The sequence below is a fragment of the Coregonus clupeaformis genome, chromosome 7, assembly GCF_020615455.1.
Source record: "Coregonus clupeaformis isolate EN_2021a chromosome 7, ASM2061545v1, whole genome shotgun sequence".
Taxonomy (NCBI): Eukaryota; Metazoa; Chordata; class Actinopteri; order Salmoniformes; family Salmonidae; genus Coregonus; species Coregonus clupeaformis.
The window spans coordinates 52,206,288-52,227,151 of NC_059198.1; the positions used below are offsets into that span (position 1 = coordinate 52,206,288).

A 20,864-nucleotide genomic window follows, 5' to 3' on the forward strand; every position below is an offset into this window, starting at 1 on the left:
CGCAGAGGCTGTGTCCTGGAGGGACGTTATATCCCCCTGAGGTGGCTAGCAAACCCAGACAGCTATGGCTCCATCTGCTGGAGGTGGGAACTCCACCCCTCTTATGGCCAATCTTCCCACGCAGCTGAAACAAATGAGGAGCTGATGAGCTGAAGGTTTGCGGAAGGGAAGAGACACACACTGAGGAGTGTGTGGGGGTGAAGAAGAGACACAGTCTCCAACCTGGGCTCTCTGGAGGACAAGAGTGCTGCACGTCCACTTCCATGAGGAATAAAGGATTTGGAGATACTTACCTTTGGGAAATACTCACCTTTGGATATATGCACCTGTGAAATACGTGAGAGACATTTGGAAGGACTTTTTGCTGCGGGTTGGCCACTAGCTGCAACGTGACTACAGTAAGGCTGGGGAAAAGTTATCTGAGCGAGTGAGAATTATGATTTTGGATGTGAAGAGACATCCCTGAACTGTTAACCTTGAAAGAGCCAAGGAAAGAGAACAGAATTTTGTTACATTTTCGTTAATTTCCCAAGACCTATAATAAAATCCTTGTTTTGTTTGAACCTTGTCTCTTGCACTACTTGGAGCAATCCCGCTTGAAAGCTGTGAGCCAACTCGTGACGTCACAAGGGTGTATTGAGGTTTAAAGGTGCTACGAGGTTTAAAAAGGTGTACTGAGGTTTAAAGGTGCTACTGAGGTTTAATTGTGTATTGAGGTTTAAAGGCGTACTGATAATGTGTGTACTGAGGTTTAAAGGAGTATTGAGGTTTAAAGGCGTATTTGAGGTTTGAAGGCGTATTGAGATTTAAAGGCGACTGAGGATTAAAGGTGTATTGAGGTTTAAAGGTGTACTGATAATGTGTATTGAGGTTTAAAGGAAATGTACGAGGTTTAAAGGTGTATTGAGGTTTAAAGGTGTATTGAGGTTTAGATTAAGGTGTATTGAGGTTTAAAGGCGTACTGAGGTTTAAAGTATCGAGGATTGGGGAAGAGTGTATTGATGGATTAAAGGCGTACCGAGGATTAAAGGTGTACTGTACCCGGGGCTGGGTTTGGACCAGGGTAAAGAGATCCAGTTTATATAAGTCTGATATCTCATTACCTGCACATGAAAGGTTGAAAGGGGCTAGCACAGAGAGGAGGCTGGTGGGAAGAGCTATAAGAGGACGGTTCATTGTAATGGCTGGAATGGAATCAATCGGAACGGAGTCAAACATGTGGTTTCCATGTTTGATGTGTTTGGTACCGTTCCATTAATTCCATTAGTCTTTACAATGAGCCATCCTCCTATAGCTCCTCCCCACCAGCCTCTCTGGGCTAGCTAGGTAAATGAAAGGCTAGGTGCAGCTTCCATCTATTTGCTCCTAGCTAACTACCAGGAAAAGAGGCAGGGAATATCCCAACCACTCTACAGGGAGGGAGGTTAACATATCTAAGCTGCTATGCTAAAGAGACAGAAACATAACGGATCAATGCCGTAGAGTACACTTGAAATGTTCCACTACATCCAGCTGCATCGCTGCAGTCGACCTGTCCAGTCCCCTCCCACTTACCTATAGGCCCATGGGATGTGACTGGCCCAGTCCGGTGGGTGACCCTGTACCAGTCTCCTACTCCCCCCTAGGGCCTAGGATGTGACCAAGCCAGTCCGGTGGGTGACCCTGTCCAGTCCCCTCCTACTCCCCCCCAGGCCTAGGGGATGACCAAGCCCAGTCCGGTTGGTGACCCTGATCCAGTCCCCTCCCACTCCCCCCAGGCCTAGGGATGTGACCAAGCCCAGTACCGGTTGGTGACCCTGTCCAGTCCCCTCCTACTCCCCCCTAGGCCTAGGGGATGTGACCAAGCCCAGTCCGGTGGGTGACCCTGTCCAGTCCCCTCCTACTCCCCCTAGGCCTAGGGGATGTGACCAAGCCCAGTCCGAAGTTGGTGACCCTGTCCAGTCCCCCTCCCACTCCCCCCTAGGCCTAGGGATGTGACCAAGCCCAGTCCGGTGGGTGACCCTGTCCAGTCCCCTCCCTACCCCCCCTAGTGCCTAGGGATGCTGACCAAGCCCCAGCCCGGTGGGTGACCCTGTCCAGTCCTCTACTCCCCCTAGGCCCCTAGGGATGTGACCAAGCCCAGTCCGGTTGGTGACCCTGTCCAGTCCCCTCCTACTCCCCCTAGGCCTAGGGGATGTGACTAAGCCCAGTCCCGGTGGGTGACCCTGTCCAGTCCTCCTACTCCCCCCTAGGCCTAGGGATGTGACCAAGCCCAGTCCGGTGAGTGACCTGTCCAGTCCCCTCCCTACTCCCCCTAGGCCTAAGGGATGTGACCAAGCCCAGTCCGGTGGGGTGACCTGTCCAGTCCCTCCTACTCCCCCCTAGGCCTATGGGATGTGATCCAAGCCCAGTCCGGTGGGTGACCCTGTCCAGTCCTCCTACTCCCCCAGGCTAGGGGATATGTGACCAAGCCCAGTCCGGTTGGTGACCTGGCCCTCCAGTCACCACTGGTGTGACACTACTCATCCCTGCCCTCTGCTCCAGCTGGGACACTGCTCATCCTGCTCTCTGGGTTAAATATACACTAGCTGGAGAATCCTGAATGACTGACAGCAGGAAAGGAAGATATGAGGGTACAGTGATGTCTGTGTCTGTGTGTGTGTGTGTGTGTGTGTGGCCGGGCTAAGGAGAGCTGTATTGTCAGTCAGAAAATAACTTCACACTGTGGAAAGTCCTGTACAGTTCCATTAGCACACTACCATCCAGCCATACACAGCAGGCCTGAAAAGCAAGGAGGTAAAATAGAGTTTGGAGGGCAGGCGAGCCCAGGGCCTGGGTAGCCCAGTGTTTGGAGGGCAGGCGAGCCCAGGGCCTGGGTAGCCCAGTGACTGGAGGGGCAGGCCGAGCCCAGGGCCTGGGTAGCCCAGTGACTGGAGGGCAGGCCGAGCCAGGGCCTGGGTAGCCCAGTGACTGGAGGGCAGGCCGAGCCCAGGGCCTGGGTAGCCCAGTGACTGGAGGGCAGGCCGAGCCCAGGGCCTGGGTAGCCCAGTGACTGGAGGGCAGGCCGAGCCCAGGGCCTGGGTAGCCCAGTGACTGGAGGGCAGGCGAGCCCAGGGCCTGGGTAGCCCAGTGACTGGAGGGCAGGCCGAGCCCAGGGCCTGGGTAGCCCAGTGACTGGAGGGCAGGCCGAGCCCAGGGCCTGGGTAGCCCAGTGACTGGAGGGAAGGCCGAGCCCAGGGCCTCGGTAGCCAGTGACTGGAGGGCAGGCCGAGCCCAGGGCCTGGGCAGCCCAGTGACTGTGAGGGCAGGCCGAGCCCAGGGGCCTGGGTAGCCCAGTGACTGTAGGGCAGGCCGAGCCCAGGGCCTGGGCAGCCCAGTGACTGTAGGGCAGGCCGAGCCCAGGGCCTGGGTAGCCCAGTGACTGGAGGGCAGGCCGAGCCCAGGGCCTGGGTAGCCCAGTGACTGGAGGGCAGGCCGAGGCCCAGGGCCTGGGTAGCCCAGTGACTGGAGGGCAGGCCGAGCCCCAGGGCCTGGGTAGCCCAGTGTTTGGAGGGGCAGGCCGAACCCAGGGTTGGGTAGCCCAGTGTTTGGAGGGCAGGCCGAGCCCAGGGCCTGGGTAGCCCAGTGACTGGAGGGCAGGCCGAGCCCAGGGCCTGGGTAGCCCAGTGTTTGGAGGGCAGGCCGAGCCCAGGGCCTGGGTAGCCCAGTGTTTGGAGGGCAGGCCGAGCCCAGGGCCTGGGTAGCCCAGTGACTGGAGGGCAGGCCGAGCCCAGGGCCTGGGTAGCCCAGTGACTGGAGGGCAGGCTGAGCCCAGGGCCTGGGTAGCCCCAGTGACTGGAGGGGTGTGGTCTGTCTTCACCCTAACCTCCGACCCCTGAGGGCTGGTCTTATTTGATCTGGAGAGGCCTGGTAGACAGCAGCTCTACTCTGAGTGCTTTCAGGAGAGTGTAGAGGGAGGAAGCAGAGGAGACCAGACCACTGCTACTGCTATAGCTCATATCTCTTCGCCAACACCTACCTGTCACAACTCTCACCGAGGGCTACCGTGTGTGTTAGTATCAGACCATGCGCGACCAGGCACCTGTTTTGGGTGGGTTATGTCCTTGACCCCTGGTTCCGTCTCTGTGTCTCCCATTCCTGCAGTGCTCGTGTCATTCTCAACATTGTGTGTGTGTGTGTGTGTGTGTGTGCGCGCGTGTGTGTGCGCGTGCGCGTGCGGTGGATGAGGATTGTAAAGCATGTAGTTAGACCTGACTTCTTGCACTATGTCTGCTCTGTGCCTGGTCACCTTTGACCCCATGCCCCAAAACCCTGACATGGGGTGAAGTCAAAATGATTCCTCCAGGTTATTTTGAGTTCTTTGCCATGATGACCACTCAACTCCACAGAGAGAGAATGAAGAGCAGAAGACACCCCAGATAACCTACCCACAGCTGGGCCTGGTATGGATGTAAACCCTGACCCTCCCCTGCACCCCCAGGGTTCTCGATCCCTCCCTCCCCCTCCCTCCCCCCCTGTTGACAGCTCTACAATGCTGTGCTGACCGTTAGTGAACCCCAAAAGGTGCGGTGATGTCACATGGTCAGGCCGTTTCTGACCGTGCCATCTCCATGAGGCCGCTTTCCGCGCCAGTGACTAAAGGGCTGAGCACTGGACCACGCCATTAAAGGGGGTGGGGGGTGTGTGTGTGTGTGTGTGTGTGTGTGTGTACCATGCCTTCAGAGAGAAGATCAGCCTGCTCTGCCAAAGTCCATTATGTTAGCTCTTACTGGAACTCTAACTAAATGACATGGAAATATTTACTTTTAACTTTGGTATTTTTCTAAGCACAGGAAACCATAACGTTGTTTAGTATCAGTATAATATACAGTGAGGGAAAAAAGAATTTGATCCCCTGCTGATTTTGTACGTTTGCCCACTGACAAGAAATGATCAGTCTATAATTTTAATGGTAGGTTTATTTGAACAGTGAGAGACAAAATAACAACAACAACAAAATTCAGAAAAACGCCTGTCAAAAATGTTATAAATTGATTTGCATTTTAATGAGGGAAATAAGTATTTGACCCCTCTCAATCAGAAAGATTTCTGGCTCCCAGGTGTCTTTTATACAGGTAACGAGCTGAGATTAGGAGCACACTCTTAAAGGGAGTGCTCCTAATCTCAGTTTGTTACCTGTATAAAAGACACCTGTCCACAGAAGCAATCAATCAATCAGATTCCAAACTCTCCACCATGGCCAAGACCAAAGAGCTCTCCAAGGATGTCAGGGACAAGATTGTAGACCTACACAAGGCTGGAATGGGTCTACAAGACCATCGCCAAGCAGCTTGGTGAGAAGGTGACAACAGTTGGTGCGATTATTCGCAAATGGAAGAAACACAAAATAACTGTCAATCTCCCTTGGCCTGGGGCTCCATGCAAGATCTCACCTCGTGGAGTTGCAATGATCATGAGAACAGTGAGGAATCAGCCCAGAACTACACGGGAGGATCTTGTCAATGATCTCAAGGCAGCTGGGACCATATTGACCAAGAAAACAATTGGTAACACACTACGCCGTGAAGGACTGAAATCCTGCAGCGCCCGCAAAGGTCCCCCTGCTCAAGAAAGCACATACAGGCCCGTCTGAAGTTTGCCAATGAACATCTGAATGATTCAGAGGAGAACTGGGTGAAAGTGTTGTGGTCAGATGAGACCAAAATCGAGCTCTTTGGCATCAACTCAACTCGCTGTGTTTGGAGGAGGAGGAATGCTGCCTATGACCCCAAGAACACCATCCCCACCGTCAAACATGGAGGTGGAAACATTATGCTTTGGGGGTGTTTTTTCTGCCTAAGGGGACAGGACAACCTCCTGCCTCAGCCAGGGCATTGAAAATGGGTCGTGGATGGGTATTCCAGCATGACAATGACCCAAAACACACGGCCAAGGCAACAAAGGAGTGGCTCAAGAAGAAGCACATTAAGATCCTGGAGTGGCCTAGCCAGTGCAGACCTTAATCCCATAGAAAATCTGGGGAGGGAGCTGAAGGTTCGAGTTGCCAAACGTCAGCCTCGAAACCTTAATGACTTGGAGAAGATCCGCAACAAGGAGTGGGACAAAATCCCCCTCCTGAGATGTGTGGCAAACCTGGTGGCCAACTACAAGAAAACGTCTGACCTCTGTGATTGCCAACAAGGGTTTTGCCACCAAGTACTAAGTCATGTTTTGCAGAGGGGTCAAATACTTATTTCCCTCATTAAAATGCAAATCAATTTATAACATTTTGACATGCGTTTTCTGGATTTTTTGTTGTTGTTATTCTGTCTCTCACTGTTCAAATAAACCTACCATTAAAATTATAGACTGATCGTGTCTTTGTCAGTGGGCAAACGTACAAAATCAGCAGGGGATCAAATACTTTCTTCCCTCACTGTAAACAGACAGTAACCTATACACTGAGAGAGTGACTTCAACCTGCAGCGCCTGGCCTTTAAGGACAGCATGTCCGTACAGACACAACACCATCTAAATATTCTGTTCACATGAACTTCACAACCTTACACACACACATACACATGCACACACACACACACACACAGACACATGCACACACACACACACTAAAGCATGGAAAGCAGTGAAATGAGAAGATTCCTGGATATCTGCCTTGTGTCAACAGAGTATTAAAGGCTGGCCAACAGACCACCCCCTTGACCCTCTTGTATGAGAGGAATGCCAGAGGTTTACCTCTGGACTACGATTTAGTGATAACAGTGTGTGAGTGCATACAGAGTTCTCATAACATCACACACACACACACACACACACACACACACACCCCCACACACACACACACACACACCCACACAGAACAAGAATAAACATGTACATTTATAACATTCCACACACAACGGAGACCAGTTGATATTAATATTAAGAAAGGTTTAAGTGAAGGATTCTATGTAGATCCTCATAAGCGTTTTCTCCATGATATAATAGCAGTAGATGACAGGACCCAAAAGCCTGGCTGACTTAGTAAAGCATCCTGAGTTACGCAGCCACACAAAGCCCATGTCACCCCGGACCGCTTTAAACCATCACACTATGGCAATACTAATGACCTGGAACTAGCCAAGTATTACATCACTCCAGCAGCTCCTCTGTCTCTCAGACGAATAGGGTTCACTAAATCCCCAACTAAACCCCTTCTTTCCTTCTTTCCACAACTCTAAACAGTCCCTCCATTTTCCTGAGTTGAGTGAAGTCAGCTGTCCAGGGAAAGTGTTCTCACCTGAGCCATAGTGATGCTGCTGCGGCGTTCTCTGACAGCCAGCGAAGACACGGGAAACGTGACGCTAGGGTGGCTACTAGCGAAGGGGGGCTAGGCTAGCTGTGGAATTCCAACACACCCAAGCCGAAGCGTTAATTCCAGAATGTTAGACAGACAGTCCCTCTCACGGCACGGCAACACTACAGCTACAGACTGTTTTTTCTGTCCGGAGGCAGCGAGCCCAACCCCAGAGAAACACAAGAGAGGGAGGAGAGAGAGAGAGAGAGAGGAGGGAGGGTGGAGGCTGGCCAGCAGTTAAGTCGCTGAAAAAAAGCGGTTTGCAGGATCGTAGAGGGCCAGCTGGTTGTGTGTGTGAGACTATGTGGGTCAGTGTGTGTGTGTGTGTGTGTGTGTGTGTGGCATCCCTTTCAGCTAGCCTTTCTCACACAGGAAACGGGTCCAGGTGAGACTGTTAACATCCGTTAGTGGGATGCTCACACCAGGTGGATGGCTCCAGAGGTGGATGGCTCCAGAGTCTACTTACTACCTTCCTCTAGAAGACTAAAATGGAAAGTGCCATCTCAGCCTGTCTACCAGGAAGCATGTGGAAATATCTGCCCTCATGAACCTTAACATAAAGGAAGGAATTGTTGGTATAGATATACACAGTTTTCCCACAAAAATAATAAAGACATCCAAGGACCAAGACCTGCACCTGTTTTACCAATCAGGGCCATTGAATTTAAGGGTGCCTCCAGTAAGCTCGATCTCTATTGGTCAATTCAGTGTCCATTCAAGGTTGGTTGGCTCTGCAGAACAAGGGGGCTTGATGTGGCTGGCTGACACAGAGGGTCTTAGACTTTAGTAGCTAGCCAAACGCATAGAGCTCAAACTTTATCAAGAAGGGAGTCTGGAAGGAAGGTGAGAACAGTGTCATTCTACTGGGTAGAAAGGGAAGCTCTTGGCAGCAGAGTGTGAAGACTGAGTGGCCCAGTTGGTTGGCCTTCAGATGACTGGTCTTTCAGTTTCCTCCTCTACTAATCCTATTGCCTGGGCAACACAAACCAAATGAATGATACAGCCATGTGAACAACAACTAACGTTACTGTTCAAGTTAAGATGTGTGGTGAACATTAGTGAAGAAAACCAATTCTGAAGGCAATTTAGCTAGAAAGTTTTGAAGGCAACGAAGGAGTTGCCTGAGGTTAGGACTTGTAAATAGTTTCTAAGAATTAACAGCCACTGAAAGCCAGTGTTTGATCAGGTTTTAAGCTAGGCTACTTGGCTCAGATAAAAGAGACCTCTCTGTCAGAAAGAAATCTTTCTACAGAACCAAAGCAGAACCAAAGCCTAGCAGCCAACACTAAAAGGGTTCTTTGGCTGTCCCCTTAGGAGAACCCCTTTGAAGAACCCTTTCTGGTTCCAGGTAGAACCCTTTTGGGTTCAAGTAGAACCCTTTCCACAGAGGGTTCTACATGGAACCCCAAAAGAGTTCTACTGGAACCAAAAAGGTTCTACCTGGAAACAAAAATGGTTCTCCGATGGGGACAGCCGAAGAACCCTTTTGGAACACTTTTTCTAAGAGTGTACTGATGAATCACAAATACATCATTGCTCAAGAAGTGACTGCTGGTGCTCTCATACTTTTCATTATATCAGAAAACATCAAGAGAGCATTGTGGTGGGAATTTAACCCTAGTTATCCCCGGCAGCAGCTACCTCACTGGGTCATGACAGCGTAAATTACGCAGGCTCCACCTTTCACCCAGAAAGGTCCTTTGAAAGTGTTCCACGGGCTTTGGTTTGCGTTGGCACGGTGAATCTATCTCCCTGGAAGACAGAGCGCGAGGGGACCGGGACGGCTGCTAATTTCCCTCCCTTGTACAGCACAGCTCAGCACACACACACACACAGGGATATACTCAGCATTTAGAAGGCATCAGACAAAGATCCAGCAAACATTAGACAGGTAGAGAGAAAGAACACAGAAAGTCCTGGGGATCCAAACAGCTGAACAATCATTACAAACCTGGCTGTTATGACAGGTTCTGGCATCTGCTGACAATATGTCAAATCAAATCCCTTCAATCCAATTCTCTCGGAAGGATTTGTATGTATTGTTATATATTACTGCACTGTGGAGCTAGGAACGTTTCGCTACACCCTCAATAACATCTGATAAATATGTGTACGTGACCAATACAATTTCATTTGATTTTAACAAAGTTCTGAAGAAACCTGTTCTTTCCTGGGTTGAGGGTGAAACAGTTGGCGTGAAAAGGTATGTGTGTGTGTGTGTGTGTGAGTGAGAGGTGTGTGTGTGTGTGTGTGTGTGAGTGTGTGTGTGTTTTTGCCATGTTTCCATTCTTCCAGTTCAGTCGATACCACTTTAGTTAATTTAACACAGATATTTTATGACAAGACAAACAAACAAGCTAAAACTTGAACATGTAGACATCCCGACTTCCCATCCAATAAAACCAGAGTGTAGTTGATTGGAAGTCATCTATAAGAAGCCCTTCCCTTCAGACGTATTACAGTAGCTATCCAAACACGCCTCTGTTCTCTGAAGCAAAATATTCACCAGTATCTCAATGTTCCGATACCAGAGCTGTTCATATTAGATACCAACCTTATTAATCAAAAAAGGTTTACATTGGATGCTTCCCAAATGACACCTATTCCCTATATTACAGCAAGTAGCGCAATACTTTTGACCAGAGGCCTATGGTAAGATGTCCATGGATGTAAAATGTCTATTAAACCAAATCGAATTAAGATTGTCTCCCCCTCACCTGTGGAGAGGCAGGCGTGCATCGCAGTCTCTGTGAAGAGGACAAGAGAACAGAACACTAGAGGTTGTGCACTGCCCAGTGATCCTCAGGTGTAGTTGTCTGTCTACAACAGCAACATGCAAATCAAAGTCTTTGAGTATGACGTTGGTACACTGACAGGACAGGCACCAGGCCTGTTAGCTATGGTGTCAACAACAACAACAAATATTTAAAAAATACAGCAGGCTAGCTCTGTTCTTTTAGTTAGCATCCTGACCTTTCAAAGTGCTAGGAAGCGTGTAGCGTCATAAAATATTCAAGAGGAAAACCCCACAAACTGCACATAAACATAATCTCACTTCAGAAGACAAGCTAAGCTAACTGTAGCATATGGTGCGTTTACTGCCACTTTGATGCTGAGGGGAAGCCTGTCTCAGTAAAACGGGCATGCGGTGTGACACAATGTGTGCAGTGCAAATGGCACTCTACTCCCTATATAGCGCACTACTTTTGACCAGGCCCTATATGGCTCTGGTAAAAGTAGCACACTATATAGGGGTATAGGTGCCATTTGAGACTAATCAAATGAAGCAAGCTGAGTCGGGGCTACACACAGTGCGTCGTAAAAATGGCAGATACAACCTAACAAAATATATTTCAGTCTGCCTAATGAAGATCAACTGAAAATACATCAGGAGGACTGGATAGTAGCTTTTCCCAGGCAGCACAAGAGAGGCGCACTGGGTACTGCAGCTGCCAGTGCACGTTAAACCAGGAACCTCTGTGGTAGGGGGCAGACGGTGTGTGTGTGTGTGTGTCTAGGAAGAGGAAGTGTGTACCATAAGTCCCTCATTATGACACATATGACTTTCAGAGGTTGACATCAATACCGTTGTTTCCACTGAACCGGGAACAAGCCTCATGAATCAAAGCTGATTATCAAGTCCTCGTTTCCTGACTGGTTGCTAACTCATTAAGTCTAAAAAGGTCAAAGGACAAACTAATGAAAAACAAGCATCACCTGACCAGGATATCAATCTTTTAAACTAACCCTGTAATGAGCATTGTTTTATGGGTTACTGCACTTCAAGTCACGTGACTATAAAAAAAATGCATGTGTGTTTTTGATCTACATAGAGTGTGTGTGTGTGTGTGTGTGTGTGTGTGTGTGTCCTTGACTGACAGAGTTAATGAGAGCAGCAGACCTGAGGCGTCCGGGTAACACGGTTCTTGACCTCTGACCTCTCCCAGCTTTACGTCACAGAGGGCGATGTCGTGGCCGAGAATTAGTAATTAGAATACTACCAATAGTAACTGAATAGGATCTCTATGGTTGTGGAACTCAGATGTGTGACCCCGGGACCCACCACATCTCCTTCTAGACCGGGACCTGGAGCGGTTCTTTAAAAACGTATTCCTCCCTCTAGGTACTCACACCAACACATTCCAGAACCATCCGGACCAATCCAGACCCATCCGGACCAGTCCTGACTGCAGCGGGGGATTTTACCTCGGCACAGGGCAAGCAGGTATGCACAAAACACTTTATATGACATAACATGTACGTTATAAATATGTTATTACATCATTATAAAACGACCTGCCCTGTATACATTTCAAACTATTTAAGTGATCAAACTGTTAATGTACACCTGTGATTCTGACAGGTTTACCGTGAATTAAGCAATGTGCAGTGCATACCTGCCCGATTACCATATCTCAAAGCCATAATACCCTTACGAATTCAGGGAGGAGGCAGTTCAAAGTGAACTAAAGGGGGTTTTATGTGATAAGAAGAGCTGAATCTGTGCATGGTTGCGATGAGACTGGCTCTGAGGCTGGGCTCTGTGTGTGTGTGTGTTTTGCTGGGCTTGGTGTCCCTGTGGTTACTTCCTGCACAGTGTGGAATGTTCGAGGAGTTAAGAGGGAGCCCTAGGAAACTTTGCTTGTCCTGACAGACAGACAGACAGTCAGCACTACAGCGGTGGAATCTGGGGCGATATCACAGTGACGTTAGTTACACCCAAGGAAAGAGAAGTGTTCCTCAGCTGACTCATAACGGGGGTGTTTCAACGCTAACTGCTGTGTCGACCTGACGTGCCATGGATCTGTCAGACTCATCCCTCTGATCCACTTCAGGGCTGATCACACAGCAGAAGTGGGAGGGCAGTGGGCAGCTGACAACTGTAGCAGAATGAGGAACCTGACTATCTAGATCCAAGACGCCCCCCTGTCCCTGTGATCTTTAAATTACACGCGGAAAACAGGAAATACATGTTCCACATCAACACTTTTACAGAACGACAGTACATGTCCCTATTATACTGACCGGTTTCCCAAATGGAGCACTCCTTCTGACCAGGACCTGATGGGGCTCTGTCAACAGTAGCACACTACATAGGAACAGGGTGCCATTTGGGCCAGCCTACACATTAAAAGTACATGTCCCTGTCACGCTGATAACACGGACAAGCAGAGGCATCACACTTTTCCATAACACCCAAATAGATTGATTACACTTCTGGGGAAAGTGTGACTTTATTTGGATGAACCGAGGTGCTGTATGACTAAACCTACAGCTTTATTCTACTGGGGGAGAACTGAGAGTCCCAACACAGGACTTCTAATCAATGGGGTGTGTCTAATATGGGTTGCGATATCCTGATATCTTTACCCCTGGGTGAATGGGACTGTGTGTTTATAAGGGCCAATATCCTGATATCTTTACCCTGGGTGAATGGGACTGTGTTTATAAAGGCCTATATCCTGATATCTTTACCCCTGGGTGAATGGGACTGTGTGTTTATAAGGGCCAATATCCTGATATCTTTACCCCTGGGTGAATGGGAGTGTGTTTATAAGGGCCAATATGCTGCTGCTTAGCCCTGCAACCATGACAACCTGGCATCCTGTCTAAAGAGCCAGCTAAGCTAGGGGGTTTGGCAGGCAGGGCAGGACCAAGGACCCAACCACAGACAGAGATACTAGTCCACTTCCACAGCTGTCTGCTCTGGAAGCCCCCTGTAATATTGCTGCACTTCCAGCCAACATGAATTGGATTCTCTCTCTATCCAGTGATGGGGCAAACATGACAAAGATAAGACATTGGGGTATCTCTCAATCAATATGTCAACGATCAATTTATCACTAACTTGACCTTACTTCGTTGTCTGTTGCCCCTCTTCCAGATTTGATTGGTTTCGATTGAAATCTTAGGACGTCCTTGTCAGCCTGGAATGGTATTTTAAAAGGGTTTACTGACTAAGAGATAACACTGTAATATGCCAGTTATAAACATGCCCTTCACGGTGCTAAGTGTGGGTGTTTCAGTGGGTTGGCTTGGTTAAGGGTGAAACATTCCCGAAGCATTGATAAATTGGGCCCCTGTGTTAAAACAACCGAATGCAGGAGCCCAGCAGAACCACCAAAGGGAGTTTCCATAGCGACCGATTGCATGAGAGTAAATACACTTTAGCGGAAAGAGGGAGAAGTAGTGGAACACACAAAAGACAACATCACTTGAAGGAGATTATTAGACTCTTGGGAAAGATTTGAGTTTGATATCTGGTTTAGGAATAGGCTAGTTGTTTTTGTTTTGCTTCAACAATATTGGTTTGAATGATGAAAGAAAGTCTCCATACACCAGTACGCTTTTCTCACAGGGGCAACTGGACATGTTTGTGCAATAAAAAATATAAGCCTACAGGAAAAATATATAGTGCCTCATATTTGAAAACATGAAACAGAACACATTTGCATAACACTTTGAAGAGGTTTGTATAAGCAAACACTAAGATACAGTAAGATTGTTCTCACCCAATGTTCAAGAAAGGCCTTTTTCCCTTTATTCAGATTACAACCTCACACTTTCAGTTATTTTGAAAAGGAAATAATCTCCCCAAATGTCACTATTTCTAAAACAAGCCATAGAAAGTTGGTTGCAATTTCAATTTAATCCTCCAGAAACGACAGAACAAATAATGCAACAAATATTGTGGTTAAATTCAAATATACTAATTGACAAAAAACCTTTATTTTTTGACAGAATGTTTAAAAAAGGTATAATCTTTGTAAATGATATCATCGGTAGGACTGGTGGAGTTATGACGCACATGCAGCTAACAAAAACATATGGAAATGTCTGCTCTACCCAAAATTACAACCAAATAATGGCAGCATTACCGCAAAAATGGAAGAGGAAAGTGGAGGGGGGAGAAAGTAAGGAACTTGTCTGTCGGCCTTGCATTAAAGAACATAATTGGTTAAGGAAAACTGTGATAAATAAAAAAATATATCAGTTTCACTTAAGGACCAAAGGATTGACAGCCGTCCCATATAGATTGCAAAATAGTTGGGAAGAGATCTTTGATGTACCGATCCCATGGCATAGTGTTTATGAACTGACACGCAAAAACGACACCGGATTCAAAAATTAGAATCTTTCAATTTAAATTATTATATAAAATCCTTGCTACCAATAGAATGTTATTTATATGGGGATACAATCTTCCCAGCTCTGCAGATTTTGCTGTGAAGAGACGGAATCATTGGACCATTTGTTTTGGTTCTGTCCATTTGTAGCTTGTTTTTGGACACTGGTCCAGGAATGGCTAAAGGATTGCAATATTTACCTGGAACTAACCTTGCAGATAGCATTACTGGGTGATCTGAAAAGTCATAGTCAATCAATCAATAATATAATAATACTTTTAGCAAAACTGTTTATTTTTAACTCTCAATCTGTAGAAGCAATGAGAATAGAAAGGTTCAGAATTATTGTAAAACATCACAGTACGGTTGAAATATATATGGCAAATAGAAATCCGATATGGATGGTGTTAAGAGATAGATGGGAGGTATTGAATAGAGCTGAAGGATGGGACTAATAACAAATAACAACAAATAATAACAAAGATAGCTAATAATGTAAAGCATACTGTGTCCATAATAAGTATATAGGCTGTATGTTGGGAGCTTTTGGGAAAGAGCACAGTTAGAAAGATATGGCATATAGAAGCAAACCGGATGGACATCATGAAAACGATCGGAGAGGTTGAGAGTAGAAGTAGTTCAGGAGCAAAAAAATAAATAAATAATAATAATAATAATAATGTATATATGTATGTATGTATATGTATATATATATGTATATATATAATAGAATTATTGTAAAATTAACTGTGTCCATAAGGTGTAGATAGTAAGTATAGACCGGAAGTAGAGACCTGGGCATTGTTGTTCACTAATTTACTCCAAGTAGGGAAAGGATGGTGGGGTTGAAAAGTAATAAAGGGGAGTATATATATAAAAAAAAAATGGGGGATTGAAGTGATGCAGACAATTACATTGATAGAAGATACAATCTATCTGCAATATTAAGCTGATCCATTCCCACAAAAAAAAAAAAACACTAAGATACATTTCATTTCAGTGGCTCATTATAGTTCTGAAGAATATACACTGAGTGGACAAAGCATTAGGAACACATTCCCCCTTTCCCCCTCAGAACAGCCTCAATTCGTTGGGGCATGGACTACAAGGTGTCAAGCGTTTCATAGGGATGCTGGCCCATGTTGACTCAAATGATTCCCACTGTTGTCAAGTTGGCTGGATGTCCTTCGGGTGGTGGACCATTCTACACACAGGAAACTGTTGAGTGTGAAAACCCCAGCAGCATTGTAGTTCTTACACACTCAAACCGGTGCGCCTGGCACCTACTACCATACCCTGTTCAAAGGCACTTAAAACCTTTGTCTTGCCCATTCACCCTCTGAATGGCACACATACACAATCCATGTCTCAATTGTCTCAAGGCTTAAAAATCCTTCTTTAACCTGTCTCCTCCCCTTCATCTACACATATTGAAGTGGATTTAACAAGTGGCATCAATAAGGGACCATAGCTTTCACCTGGTCAATCTGTCATGGAAAGAGAAAGTGTTCTTAATGTTTTGTACAGTCAGTGTAATTCAGAGGATGTGGGCAATAATAAATCAAATCATATTTTATTTGTCAAATACACGCGTTTAGCAGATGTAATTCGGGTGTAGTGAAACGCTTGTGCTTCTAGCTCCGACAGTGCAGTAATATCTAACAAGTAATATCTAACAATTTCACAACATATACCCAATACACACAAAACTAAGTAAGGAATGGAATTTAAGAATAAAGTGGGGGAAAAAAGTATTTAGTCAGCCACCAATTGTGCAAGTTCTCCCACTTAAAAAAGATGAGAGAGGCCTGTAATTTTAATCATAGGTACACGTCAACTATGACAGACAAAATGAGAAGAAAAAAAATCCAGAAAATCACATTGTAGGATTTTTTAAATGAATTTATTTGCAAATTATGGTGGAAAATAAGTATTTGGTCAATAACAAAAGTTTCTCAATACTTTGTTATATACCCTTTGTTGGCAATGACACAGGTCAAACGTTTTCTGTAAGTCTTCACAAGGTTTTCACACACTGTTGCTGGTATTTTGGCCCATTCCTCCATGCAGATCTCCTCTAGAGCAGTGATGTTTTGGGGCTGTCGCTGGGCAACACGGACTTTCAACTCTATGGGGCTGAGATCTGGAGACTGGCTAGGCCACTCCAGGACCTTGAAATGCTTCTTACGAAGCCACTCGTTCGTTGCCCGGGCGGTGTTTGGGATCATTGTCATGCTGAAAGACCCAGCCACGTTTCATCTTCAATGCCCTTGCTGATGGAAGGAGGTTTTCACTCAAAATCTCACGATACATGGCCCCATTCATTCTTTCCTTTACACGGATCAGTCGTCCTGGTCCCTTTGCAGAAAAACAGCCCCAAAGCATGATGTTTCCACCCCCATGCTTCACAGTAGGTATGGTGTTCTTTGGATGCAACTCAGCATTCTTTGTCCTCCAAACACGACGAGTGGAAAAGTTCTATTTTGGTTTCATCTGACCATATGACATTCTCCCAATCCTCTTCTGGATCATCCAAATGCACTCTAGCAAACTTCAGACGGGCCTGGACATGTACTGGCTTAAGCAGGGGGACACGTCTGGCATTGCAGGATTTGAGTCCCTGGCGGCGTAGTGTGTTACTGATGATAGGCTTTGTTACTTTGGTCCCAGCTCTCTGCAGGTCATTCACTAGGTCCCCCCGTGTGGTTCTGGGATTTTTGCTCACCGTTCTTGTGATCATTTTGACCCCACGGGGTGAGATCTTGCGTGGAGCCCCAGATCGAGGGAGATTATCAGTGGTCTTGTATGTCTTCCATTTCCTAATAATTGCTCCCACAGTTGATTTCTTCAAACCAAGCTGCTTACCTATTGCAGATTCAGTCTTCCCAGCCTGGTGCAGGTCTACAATTTTGTTTCTGGTGTCATTTGACAGCTCTTTGGTCTTGGCCATAGTGGAGTTTGGAGTGTGACTGTTTGAGGTTGTGGACAGGTGTCTTTTATACTGATAACAAGTTCAAACAGGTGCCATTAATACAGGTAACGAGTGGAGGACAGAGGAGCCTCTTAAAGAAGAAGTTACAGGTCTGTGAGAGCCAGAAATCTTGCTTGTTTGTAGGTGACCAAATACTTATTTTCCACCATAATTTGCAAATAAATTCATTAAAAATCATACAATGTGATTTTCTGGATTTTTTTTCTCTCAATTTGTCTGTCATAGTTGACGTGTACCTATGATGAAAATTACAGGCCTCTCTCATCTTCTTAAGTGGGAGAACTTGCACAATTGGTGGCTGACCAGGGACGGCCTGTTCAATAGGGCGATATGGGCCACGCACTGCCAAACGGGAAAAGGAAGGGATTTTTTTTCTAATCAATTATATCACGGCAACAGTAGTTATCAGTGTTCTAATCTGATCTGACTGCCACTAAATGTCAAATCAGGCTAAAGTCGTGCTTCAAATGGCCCCGCCCGTTTTTGGGGCGATTTCAGTCAGGTTGAAAATCGCCCAGAAGTCTCTCATAGCCTGTCATGTAAAATCTATTTTTTCAAATTTCAAAGCTTTCAATATAATCTCTATGGGTGTCTTAGGGCTTGCACTTACGCGTTTCATTAACGTGACGTAACCATGAACGTAACTAAGAAAATAGCGGCTAGCAGCGTCTCTGTTGCGACCTGCAGTGTGGCGTTATCTTATGTTTTTAATTTGTACACTTAGTGGCGTTATTTTATGTTTTTAATTTGTACACTTAGTTTACAAACATTCTGCCAACCATGGATTTCCAGTGGTGGGTTTTGGACTGATCTTGTTGATCGTGGTACATACCCGCTACTGAACGGACTAAATAATGAAAACGCTGCTGGCAGCGGAATCCAAATACAGCTGGGAGACCTGGCTGGATGACAGAGTCCCGGACAGAGAAGTGGAGCCGGCCGGCTTCACCTGGTCAGAGCGGACCGCGATCCTGGTAAGAGAGCGACTCTGTACCCCCGACATTGAACTGCTTTCTGTGTCACTGCGACCTTACTATCTGCCCCGTGAGTTCCCAATTGTTTGTTACCGTTGTGTACTGTTGATAATCACAAGTTTACTGGAGAACTGAGACCAAGTAGAGACTTTGGACAGGGGTGGATATGGTATAATAAAGGCAGTTTATTCAGAGGTAAAGATATCTGGAATCGCGTGCACGGACTCGTTCGTCAAACTCTTAGGGAGCTATCTGAAGAGAGCCCCGAAAACATTGTGTGCAGACATTTTATACAATAAATGATGTAGGTTGAATCTAGTAGTTCTGATCTTCTGATTGGTCCTGATGAGTTGGGCAGGTCCCCTCCACTGTTGCATTGGCTCTGAGTCGGGTTCTCTGTCTTCAAATGTTCAGCCTAAAGAGAGGGGATTTTGTGTGTGTGTGTGTGTGTGTTATCAGTGATGAGTGTGTGTGTGTGTGTGTGTGTGTGTCCTCAGAGCAAGAACTCGTGAGTTGGAAGAACTGAGAGACCTATGGCGTGGGTGTTGTCCTTGGCCACCTGCTGACAAGGCTGACAAGATAGGACTCTTTTGTCCATTGTTATAGGATAGGAACAGCATTGATTGAAAACAAACGCCCAACACAAAATGGGTCATGCACAAGATTTTAGTCAGACCAAGCTATAACATTATATATTTACTACGACAGTACATTCAACCAAAAGCTAATATAACAAAGGCATCAGAGATTATTTATAATCTGTCACAGAAACTGGAATCCATCTCCCCAGATCAGTCAATAAATGCTTCTGGTATTGACTTATATGCTGCCCCTGTCTTCATGTTGTTGCTGGACATATCTTTTTTTAAAATGTGTGTAGGTCACCTAAATCATCAGAAAAATTGCCCCTCCTGAGAATTTTTTCAGGAGCGCCACTGTGGCTGACTAAATACTTTTTTCCCCCACTGTATATACAATATGGACAAGCAATGACAGAGCGGCATGGACTAAGATACAGTAGAATATTATAGAATAGAATGCAGTATATACATATGAGATGAGTAGTGCAAGATATGTAAACATTATTAAAGTGACTAGTGTTCCATTTCATAAAGTGGCCAGTGATTTCAATAGGCAGCAGCAGCCTCTAATGTGCTAGTGATGGCTATTTAACAGTCTGATGGCCTTGAGATAGAAGCTGTTTTTCATTCTCTCGGTCCCAGCTTTGATGCACCTGTACTGACCTCGCCTTCAGGATGATAGCGGGGTGAACAGGCAGTGGATCAGGTGGTTGATGTCCTTGATTATCTTTTTGGCCTTCCTGTAACATCAGGTGCTGTGAGGTGTCCTGGAGGGCGGGTAGTTTGACCCCGGTAATGTGTGTTCCGGCAGACCGCACCACCCTCTGGAGAGCCCTCTGCGGTTGCGGGCGGTGCAGTTGCCGTACAGGCGGTGATACAGCCCAACAGGATGCTCTCAATTGTGCATCTGTAAAAGTTTGAGGGTTTTAGGTGTCAAGCCAAATTTCTTCAGCCTCCTGAGGTTGAAGAGGCTCTGTTGTGCCTTCTTCGCCACACTGTCTGCGTGGGTGGACCTTTTCAGTTTGTCAGTGATGTGTACGCCAAGGAACTTGAAGCTTTCCATCTTCTCCACTGCGGTTCCGTCGATGTGGATAGGGGGTGCACCCTCTGCTCTTTTCCTGAAGTCCACGATCATCTCCTTTGTTTTGTTGACGTTGAGTGAGAGGTTATTTTCCTGGCACCACACTCCCAGAGCCCTCACCTCCTCCCTGTAGGCTGTCTCGTCATTGTTGGTAATCAAGCCTACTACCGTTGTGTCGTCTGCAAACTTGATGATTATATATATATATATTTGTGAGAGAGAAAAAACCAGCACCGACATCTCGCTTCCAGACAAGCTAAACACCTTTTTCACCCACTTTGAGGATAACACAGTGCCTCTGACGAGGCCCACTACCAAGGACTGTGGCCTCTCCTTCTCCGTGGCCGACGTGAGTAAACACATTTAAGCATGTTAACCCCCCGCAAGGCTGCCGGCCCAGACGGCATCCCCTAGCGCATCCTCAGAGCATGCACAGACCAGCTGGCTGGAGTGTTTATGGACATATTCAATCTCCCCCTTTCCCAGTCTGCTGTCCCCACATGCTTCAAGATGCCCACCATTGTTCCTGTAACCAAGAAAGCAAAGGTAACTGAACTAAATGACTATTGCCCGTAGCACTCACCTCTGTCATCATGAAGTGCTTTGAGAGACTAGTCAAGGATCATAACATATATATATATATATATATACACACACAGACACAGTGAGGGAAAAAGTATTTGATCCCCTGCTGATTTTGTACATTTGCCCACTGACAAAGAAATGATCAGTCTATAATTTTAATGGTGGGTTTATTTGAAGTGAGAGAGAATAACAAAAAATCCAGAAAAAACGCA

The 20,864-nt window shown here is 46.4% G+C and overlaps 1 protein-coding gene across 1 annotated transcript in view; it reads right to left on the bottom strand.

Annotated features, from left to right (window-relative positions):
* Positions 1-7,310, bottom strand: part of LOC121570189 (serine-rich adhesin for platelets-like) — a 79,765-nt gene extending 72,455 nt beyond the window's left edge. The window contains exon 1 of the mRNA XM_041881681.2: positions 7,256-7,310. Coding sequence (XP_041737615.2) covers positions 7,256-7,264 — 9 coding nt within the window. The 5' untranslated portion in view covers positions 7,265-7,310. The remainder of the gene's footprint in view (positions 1-7,255) is intronic.
* Positions 7,311-20,864: the final 13,554 nt, after the last annotated feature.